The sequence below is a fragment of the Phoca vitulina genome, unplaced genomic scaffold (assembly GCF_004348235.1).
Source record: "Phoca vitulina isolate PV1807 unplaced genomic scaffold, GSC_HSeal_1.0 scaffold13, whole genome shotgun sequence".
Lineage (NCBI taxonomy): Eukaryota > Metazoa > Chordata > Mammalia > Carnivora > Phocidae > Phoca > Phoca vitulina.
In genome coordinates, this window is record NW_022589716.1 from 38,764,923 (window position 1) to 38,775,345 (window position 10,423).

Consider the following 10,423-nt stretch of genomic DNA (forward strand, 5'->3'; position numbering starts at 1 on the left):
AAGTTTGTGCAGAGAAAGGCAAGGCCAGGATCATAGGAACCAAGCAGGCTAAGCATTCTGACTCTTGGTTGCCAGCCTGCCCCTCGTGACTGAGGGGCCACCAGGCTGACAGAACCGGGACACTGTCAGATCTATCCTTTGAGATGACAGGGAAAGGAGCACAGAAAATCAGAGGCCTGAGGAGGAAATTGGTTCCTGACACATACTGACAGGGCTCATTACCCGGACATCTTGTTTTCATAAAATGGCAGTGACACTGTTTGCTTTGAAAAGGGCAGGCTCCTGGTAGTAACAAGGCCGTAAGTCAGGGATGCCGGGGGAACAATGAAGGAAGGGACACTCCTCATTGAGGAAGGCCCTTGAGACAGCGCTTTCAGACGTGGCGGGGACCAAGCTCTGCGGGCACGGATTATTCTCTCTTCCTTCTCCCTCCACGCTGCTGCCGCCACTAGAATTATCTCGCCATAGCGTGAACCAAATGCAGTGCCCCCGGCCTCAAGAACCAGTAATGGTTCCCCATTACCTCCAGAAGTCGCAACCATAACCTGGGCTCACGGCCCCCAGACTACCTTCCTGACCTCCCATCCCTCTGTTTCCTTCTGTGGGGTGTGGGTGCCTTCCAGTGCTCCCCAGATGCATCCAGGTGCATTTGTATCCCTTTCCCTGCTTCCATGTTAAGCAACATCTGGGAAATCTGGAGTCGGGAGCCCCACCGGTGTATCACAGTGATACCCAACTGGGTGTTTGGTGGATTGACACTAAGTCCCTTCCGCGCAGGAGGAAAAGGGCTGGAAATTTCGTCCCGTGAAATACAGAAAGCCAGCCAGACAGAAAACTCACTTGGTGCTCATACAGCACTTGCCAAAGAGTTTACACTTCCCAGATGTGCCGAAGGGATGGTGAAAATAAATGAATGATGATTCATCACTTGTTTTTGGCTTAGACCCTCTGATGAGCTCCATGGGAGCTGGGACTCAGTCATGTGCAGGGGAACAGGGTATTCATTGTGGTGAAGGACTCACACCATTCATTCGTGGGGGCATAACTGAAACAAGTCTAGCACATTCTAAGGACCATCGTCAGGCAGTCTGGATCAATTAGCCAAACACATTTTTTATCTAGCCATTCATTCAACAACTACTGTGCTTAGGGACCCCTGTCAGTACATGGACATTCCTCGTCGTTTGGTTTTCTTTCCCTACTTATCATCATCATAACTTTTATTTCCTCTTTGTATACAAGAATATATATTAAGTATGTAATTCAAGTCTATAACTTAAGAATACCAAGTGTTTAGGCTCTTAACATATGCCTACTCATCTTTGCATGGCAAAATAATATTTCTGTTTGGGCTGACCTATAACTGATGCTTAGTCAGATCGACTACTCATCTAAAGCCAGGCTCTGCAAACATTTTCTGTGGAGGGCCAGGTGGTAAATATTTCAGGTGTTGTAGGCCAAGAGCCAAAACTGATGATATCATGTAGGTACTTTATGTAACAAGAGAGAAAACAAATTTCCACTGAGTTTTCTATTTCTGAAATTCAAGATCTAATAATATCATTAAGCATAGGTTTTTGTAATACGGGTTATATTGGTCAGCTCGGGCTGTCATAACAGAATGCCACAGACTGGGTGGCTTAAATAACAGAAATTTATTTTCTCATTGTTCTGGAGGCTACGTGTCCAAGAGCAAAGTGCCAGTGCAATAGGTTTCTGATAAAGCCTCTCCTCCTGGCTTGTACATAGCTGCCTTCCCAATGTGTCTTCACACAACATTTCCTCTGTGCGTGCACAGAATGGGAGAGAGGGGGATTGGTCTCTCTTATTATAAGGACACCAGTCCTATCTGACTAGGGCCCCACCCTTATGACCTCATTTAACCTTAATAACCTGCTAAAAGGCCCTATGGCCAAATACAGTCACATTGGGAGTTAGGACTTGAACATAGGAATCTGGGGGGGGGGGGGGGACATAATTCAGTCCATAATATAGGTCCACTAATGAGGAAAATGGAATTCTTTTTTGGGAGAAAACATTTCACTGAACTGGAGTTCAAATGTAAAATCCATTCTTAGCTGGTGGATCTTACGGGTCCAGGCAGCAGCAGGGTTTGGCCATGGTTGCAGTTTGCTGGCGGCTACACACAATGCAGTAGAAAGAACCTTGGCTTCCAGGTCAGGCTTGGCCCCTGTTCAAATCCCATCTTTGCCTCCTGTCAGCTGTCCATTACTGAGCAACCACTGAATCTCTCTAAACCTCAGTTTTTCTATGTCTGGAGGGAAATAATGATTTCCTTAAAAGGGAGCTAAATTAGGAGGGGAAGTAAGTTTCCAGGGTTTCTGTAAGGGGTATTAGTAAGGCGTGCACAATCCTGAGCATAGTGCTGGACTTAAGGAAATGAGAGCACCATCATCTGCATCAGCATCACCAGAGTTGTGAGGAGCCAGAAATAACTCCAAAATGACTCAAAAGATTTGACGGATTAAGTATGTACTCTGGATAGTATGTCATGAGAATGGCGATTAACCTCTGTGGTTTTCCTCCCAACGTTATCATGACAATAACATCAGATCCCAGTTGAGGGACATGCTACAAAACACATGACCAGTACTTTTCCAAACTGTCAAGGTTATCAAAAACAAGGGAAGTCTGGGGCGCCTGGAAGCTCAATCGGTTGAGTGTCTGACTCTTGGTTTTGGTTCAGGTCATGATCTCAGGGTCATGAGATCGAGCCCTGCATCTGGCTCCTCGCTAAGCATGGAGCCTGCTTGGGATTCTCTCTCTCCACCTCCCTCTGCCCCCCCACCCCCGCAGTCATGCTTGCTCTCTCGCTCTCTCCAAAAAAAAAAAAAAGGGGGAAGTCTGAGAAGTCACAGCCAAGAGGAGCCTAAGGAGATGAGGACTAAATGTAATGTATCCTGGAATAGAAAAAGAACATTAGGTAAAATCTAAGAACATCTAAATAAAGTTGGGACTTTAGTTAATAATAACATATCAACATTGGTTAATTAATTGTGACAAGTATATCATATTACTCTAAGACATTAAGAACAGAGGAAATTGAGGTGTGGAGTATATGAGAGCTCTCTGTACTATCTTCACAAGTTTTCTGTAAATCTAAAACTCTTCTAAAACTTAAAGTTCATTAAAAATAATTATATATGGGTAAATGGGTAAAAGATCCATTCAAAGTACAAGGTGGTCCTGGATTTTAATGTAACCAGGATGAAAGGTTGATTGATATGGTTCAGACTCCACATTGACTTTTGAGAAACTACCACCTGTCCAGTTTTGGTATAGAATAAGGAAGAATCTCCATAGTTATCTGAAAAGCCTATTAAAATACTCTTCCCTTCCTTTAACCAACTTCATACCAGTGTGAGGTCAGATTTTCTTCATATATTTCAAAGAAAACCACATAATGCAAAAGATAAGTTTCTACAGCAATTATGAGAATCCCACAGTCCTCTATTGAGCTAGTCAGTAAAGAGATTTGCAAAAATATAAAGCAGTGCCTCTCTTCTCACTATATTTTTCAGCTTGGGAAAACAGTTATTTTTAATTGTGAATATTTATGTTAACATGTCGGTTTATTATTTTTAAATGAATTAATAAATCATTTTTTATTCAGTTTTAATTTTTCTTATGGTAAATCTCAACAGCTATTATGCATATGAGCAAAAACTCTTTGGGGTTCTTAATAATTTGTTAGAATATAGAGGGTCCTGAGGATAAAAAGTTTGAGACTCCCTGAGCTAAACAACTACTTTATTTAGTCCTCACAACAATCTACTAGGTAGGCAATATTATTATCCCACTTTGAAGATGAGAAAACTGAGGAACAGAGAGGTACAGTAAGCTGGAGGGCCCTCAGGAAGTAAAGAGACGAGTGGAAACTCGAACTCGTGTCACAGTGTTCTCCTGACCACCTTGTGTCCCTGGTGCCCTTCTTGCCTTCTAGGTCTGTGAGTTCTGCAAGGGAGTGGCCCCCGCCGACAGCCCTGTGGTCTACTCAGACAGGGCAGGCTACGGCAAGCAGTGGCACCCCACCTGCTTTGTGTGTGTCAAGTGCTCTGAGCCGCTGGTGGACCTCATCTACTTCTGGAAGGACGGCGCGCCCTGGTGTGGCCGCCATTACTGCGAGAGCCTGCGGCCCCGGTGCTCTGGCTGCGATGAGGTGAGAGTCGGGGGGGGGGGGGTGCTGGGCAGTGGGGAGGGTACTCCCACTACCGTGGGAGAGGACCCAGAGGCCAAGGTGAGTGTGGCTTCATTGAGGACGTGATCCACAGATAAAACTGAGGCTCAGAGCTCGCGTCCTGCCCTCGGCCTCTGTTTCCTCCTTTGCAAAGGAGGGCAGAAATTAGTTCACGCTCATGGGGTCGTTCGGGATGGGTCAGACACATCATTCTTGTCAGGTCTTATCCTTGGCACAATGCCTGGCACTTACTAAGTGTTCGGAAGGACACTCTGGGGGGAGCGGCGGGTGCCAGAAAGCAGACTGCCCACATTCAAACCTGGCTCTGCACGATTAGTGGTGTGGCTACCTAACTTCTGTGCCTCAATTTACCACTCATAAAATGGGAGGAAAATAGGCCCATCCCAAGGGGTTGCTATGAGGATTAAATGAGATAATTCATGAAAACGCTTGGCACAGGGTCTGACCAAGGAATTAATAAATAGGAGCTACTAGTAGTCTTATAAGGTAATACGATAGGACATGATATAATACTAAAACATTAACTTAATACAATAGAGATGCCATGAAAGGGGTTTGACTCTCCAATATGAGTTAAGGCTAGAGGAACTCTAAGGTATATTAACGGTGACAATGATAATTATGATAATGGTAACTCCTGTCTGCATGCCTGTGACGACAGGAAACTCACTACCTTCATTGTTGGCACATATGAGGGTTAGAAACGTCTTCTTCATTTTAAGCCAGTATCTGCCTCCCCCCTCCTCCCACCTTCCACATGTTCCTCTCCATATGAAGTTAAAGCCCTACAAATGTCTTACCTAATAACTGTGTGTTCGAGAGAGGTTAAGAGGGGAAAGGACTGTCGGCAGGCCTGCCCCACAACCTCATTTTTTTTTTAAGATTTTTTATTTGAGAGAGAGAGAGAGAGAGCGTGTGCATGAGCTGGGGGAGGGGCAGAGGGAGAGGGAGAAGCAGACTCCCCACTGAGCAGGGAGGGCTCGATCCCAGGACCCTGAGATCATGACCTGAGCTGAAGTCAGACACTTAACCAACTGAGCCACCCAGGTGCCCCATCACAACCTCAGTTTTGTGAGGACACCAGTATACTTAGAGTCGCAACACTCCATCCATTATTAAGGGCTTACAATGGGTCAGCCATTTGCTCCATACTTGATAGGTGACGTGCCATTTACATCTCACAGTGGTCTCTTAGGGAGAGACCATCATTATCTCCATTTTACATTTGAGAAGAGAACAGCTCAGAGAGGTCGATGACAGTCCCATGGCCTCGGCTGTGTCTCAGTCACTATGCCAGGTACTTCACATGTAGTAACACATGTAGCACTCATAAAACCCTGTGGGATGGGTCGGTTTTATGTCCCCATTCCATAGATATGGAAACTGAGGCACAGAAAGATGAAGTGATTTGCCCAACGTCATGCAGCTGGTTCCCCCCAAATCATAAAATGCATTTAAATGCTGTTCTGCTCTCCTCAGGGATTCCTGAGCATATATATACATATATACATATTCCAAAGTGTTACTTTATTCCAAGCCCACATGACCCTGTGTGACCTTGCTGTTGAAGACTGGCCATTGGCCCTTAGCTGTGGTTGGGCAGTCTTCACTGGGGTATGTAATCCCATCTCAGAACACAACTGGGCTTTGGACTGGGGCCAAAGAGTATTCTGGATGCTAGATGAGTAAAACGGGCCTGTGGCAGAGAATGTTTTTTTTTCCATCTAAGAAGCTAAGATGCAATCATGACCTGTGCCAAATACTGTACTTACTGCCTAAGATTTAGGTCAGAATCCTCCACTGATGCATTTAAAGGTCAAGACGAGAATGGGGAGAGGAGGAACCACCATCTACAAGTTGTCCTCCACGCACTGTCTCTACTAGGGACAGAACCCAAGTCATGCATTTCCTCTGCTCCCCTCCCCAGATCATATTCTCGGAGGACTACCAGCGCGTGGAAGACCTGGCCTGGCACCGAAAGCACTTTGTCTGTGAGGGCTGTGAGCAGCAGCTGAGCGGCCGGGCGTACATCGTCACCAAGGGGCAGCTTCTGTGCCCGACTTGCAGCAAGTCCAAGCGCTCCTGAAGGGCTGCCCATCCACAGCCGGAACCCACAGGATCCCACCCAGAAGGAAGGCCAGGTGTGCTGAGGCCATCCTAAGGGTCTGATGTGCCAGCAGCAAGCAACAAGAACAGTGATATGTCAGTGGGAAAATATATATACACACACACACACACACACACACATATATATTCTAGGTTGGGTGGTGGTAGATCCTTGAGGGTCAATAGTTTCAAAGCCAGCAATGTTCTGAGAAGTCTTAGAATGGAGTTATGTTGTTGTTGTTGTTGTTGTTTCCCAACTACCAACTAAAGACACGGCTGGCATCCTGCAAGGGATCTCTAGGAGTTTCCCAGAATACGGTTCTGGGTGATCAGATTACGTAGCTGTAGAATGTGCGTGCTTTCTCATGAATGTGGGGGCTCCTCCCAGAGCAGGCTGGGACCCCAACAATCATTTGTGGCTCCTTTTCAAATGGAATTTGAATTTTAAATAAAAAACCTTTTTTGGCATGATAAACATATCAATAAAAGTTTTATGAAGTCCACATATGCCCCGGTGTAGTTATTTACACTGTGGCAGAGATTTCACGGCGTCCGGTGAGCTCTGTGACCCTGAGCGCTATAGTGGCAGGAGACACCCTAAGTGCTGCCGTGCCTCTTTGTCAACTGGATCTCATCAGATTTCTTTGAGAGTGTAGGTCCTCCAGGCCGAACCCCCGCCCCCCAGTTCTAGGAAGCCCCAGATCCGTGATAGAACATGTCGTGTTTCCTGCTACACCGAAGAGCAGCGTCCAGGAGCTGGTCAGCTGCCCTCACAGGTAATGAGGGAACTCCTCCGGGAGTAAGACCAGGTGGAGTGCTGGGGAACAGCCACGCAGAGCCACCTGAGCTCAGCCAAAGGGTGCCCTGGGGGACACGGTGACCAGTGTGGGCAGTCTTGAAGAAATATGGGATGTTTATGAGAAATCTCTTTGCTTTTAAATGTTGCCAACTGAACCCTGAATGAGCCAAATAGAATTGGTCTTTGGGCCAGATTTCCTCTCTTTTTATGGCCGCTCTGAGCATTTGTAGCTCCCAGATTAGTTTCCTTTCCACGACTTCTAAGAAAAGGAATCTCTTTTTCTACGGGGGGATCCAAAGACAAAAAAGACATGAGTCTTACGAGCTCACAGCCCAGTCCACCCGTGGCTTTTGTTCATTCTTAAACTTCCCATCTGTTGCCAAGTTTCTTTCATTTCCCCACCCGAATTTCACTCCGCTCATCTCTCACCTACAATACCCCAACTTTGCACGTTCGACCAAAGGTATTGCAATTGCCTGGTGGTTTTCTGTTTCCAGTTCCTGTCTCCAGCCACTTGTTCCCAGTCATGTCCGTCTCCCCAGAGAGAAGCTTTGGGGGTGTTCTCTTCCTTCCCCACCCTCTATGGCTCCCCAGTGTCTCAAGTTAAGAACCAAGACCTCCCCAACATTTAGATCTTTCCAAAATCTGGCTTAATTGTCTTTCTGGCCTTGGAACTCTGTTTCTCTTGATTTCCATTTCCCTATTTCTCCTAGACATTCACCAATTGCCTTTGATCAAGCCCTCTTCTGTGCTTTTGCTAGTTTTGTGCTGGTTTCTTGAAGACCAACACTATCTGTTGAAATTCTGTCTGTCCTATAAGATGCTTCTCAAGCATAACCTGCTTCTCAATCCCTTCCCAGAGGCACCAATGGAATATTCATTCATTCATTCACTCACTCACTAATTCATTCTGCAAATAGCCACTGGGCATTACAGAGTTCCATTACCCATGCTGAGTATAGGAGATAGAGTGTTCACAGAAAGAACAGTGCCCCCTGCTCCCTGCCCCCTGGATTTTACAGTCTGTGGGGGAGATGGGCCTTAGGCAAATATTCCTACAAGTCAATGTAAAATTACAGAAAGGGGAGGTACATGTATCTATAAAGCATATGAAAGAGATTGGACCTAATCAGGGAGGTCAGGAGAGGTGCTCCTGGAAAAGTGATACTTGAACTGAGATCTAAAAGGTAAGTAAACTCTGAGCAGGCCAAGAGGAAAAGGAAGATGGTTAAGCACGGATGCATGGATGGCATGTGCAAAGGCCCTGTGACTGAAGTAACAGCAGTTTATTCAATACCTATTTACTCGTGTTGGAAATACAGTGGTGACTGTATCCCCCATGGGTGGGATTGAAAGAAGGCTAGTGTGGTGCATACAGAAAGGGAGGATGGGTGTGAGACACAAGAGGTGCACCAATTTTGTGGGCCACAGAAAAGACCAGTCTGTCCTAAGAGCAATGGGGAGCTTTCAGAGAATTTTAAGCAGTGGTGGTAATGACTAGACAGATTATTGGATATATGCTCTCTCTTCTGTTGAAACCCCAGCATGATGCCTGACTAATTTTGTCCTGGTTTTTTTGTCCACACCACTGTGGGTAGAGTGATGTCCCCCAACCGACCCCACCAGATACCACCCAGAGCATGCTCCTGCCATCCCCATGTCTACTAATGACACCCAACGCTTGTACTTGGAACAGTAAATCCTCTCTGACACTCCTCTCCCGTCAGATGGGTCACTCAGCACGGTCTTTTCTCTCCTGTCATCGCTTTCTCTCCATCCCCGAGGCCATATTTCACCTTGAACATTTTCTGCCCAGACTGACAGTCGTCTAGTGAGTCTCCCTACCACGAATTTACCCCTCTCCACACTGCCCAGATGAACTGCTCAGAAACATAGGCCTCCTCTAAAACAGTCAAGGGCTCCCCGTTGCACACCCAGAAGAAAGTCAAAACTTCTTAGCCTTACAATCAAGCTTCCTAATTTCCCTGGCCCCGAACCACCTTGCTTCCTGCTCCCCACTCCGAAGCCAGGTGAACAGCTTGCCTGGCCCTAGACATGCTCCGGGCTTTCCCTACCTCTGCGCCATCACTCAGACTGCTCTCTTTCCCCAGAGTTCCCACACTCTGCTCAATGGCTGCCTCGTCTGTGGAACCGCCACAGCTGAGGGGCATTCCGTAGCAGAACCGGAAGGTGGTATGCTTTAAAAGCCTAGAGTGCTCCCTTGTGCCTGATTTTATCCCCCATTCAGCCAAAAGAAGAGCCGCCATTGCCATTATTCCCATTCTCTAGGAAGCCTTCCCTGGCCTCACCCTCCCCTCTGGGGTGTTTTAGGTTCATCTAGGCTCTGAGAGTATCCCAGGCATTCCGTGATCATTGACTGATGCTACTGCGCTATAATTACTAGTTGGTGAAAGGCTCCCCCAATGAACTTTTTTTTTTTTAAGATTTTATTTATTTGTCAGAGAGTGAGAGAGAGAGAGCACAAGTGGGGGGGGGGGGGGAAGGGGCAGAGGGAGAAGCAGGCTCCCCACTGAGCAAGGAGCCCAATGCAGGACTCCATCCCAGGACCCCAAGATCATGACCTGAGCCGAAGGCAGACGCTTAACCGACTGAGCCACCCAGGCGTTCCCCACCCCACCCCCCCGCCCCCATGAACTTCTTGAGAGGATAGCCTCACTATCTTTGGTTCCCCAATCCTTACAATAGCACCCAACAACTAAATGCAAGGACAAACAGCCTAGGGCTCTTGGAGGACTCACTGTTGCCAGCGGCCCTGGGCTCCAAAAGGAAACTGTATGTGACTCGGGCCTGGCCAATGGGCTTCTCCACTGGGGAGCTGCTTAGAATAATGGAAAGAGACGCTCTGGAAGAAACAGCCCTGCTTTCTTTTCCCCACCCCTTTGGATATAATTTCAAACTTACCAAAAAAGTTTCAGGATGAGAACAAAGAACTTTTCTTCTTGAACCATGTGAGGGTGTGGCTGACACAATGCCCCATCACGTCGGAGTATTTTAGTGTATAATTCCCATGAACAAAAACATTGTACTACATAACCACAAAACCACCATCAAAATCAGAAATTAACACTCTACCATCAAATCTCAGATTCACCAATTGTACCAATAATATCTTTTACTACAAAAAGATCCAGTCCAGGATCATGCATTCCATTTAGTATCTTATCTCTTCGGTGTTCTGTAATTTGGAAGTGTTTCTCGTTCTTTCCTTGACATTTATGACCTCAACATCTAAGAAGGCCACTTATTGAGTAGAATGTCCATCAGATTGGGTTTGTCTG

General features: G+C 46.5%; 1 protein-coding gene across 1 annotated transcript in view; it reads left to right on the top strand.

The window, feature by feature from the left end:
- LMCD1 (LIM and cysteine rich domains 1) overlaps window positions 1-6,828 on the top strand; it is a 58,492-nt gene extending 51,664 nt beyond the window's left edge. Inside the window, exons 5-6 of the mRNA XM_032411840.1 lie at window positions 3,965-4,180; window positions 6,147-6,828. Coding sequence (XP_032267731.1) covers window positions 3,965-4,180; window positions 6,147-6,305 — 375 coding nt within the window. The 3' untranslated portion in view covers window positions 6,306-6,828. The remainder of the gene's footprint in view (window positions 1-3,964; window positions 4,181-6,146) is intronic.
- Window positions 6,829-10,423: the final 3,595 nt, after the last annotated feature.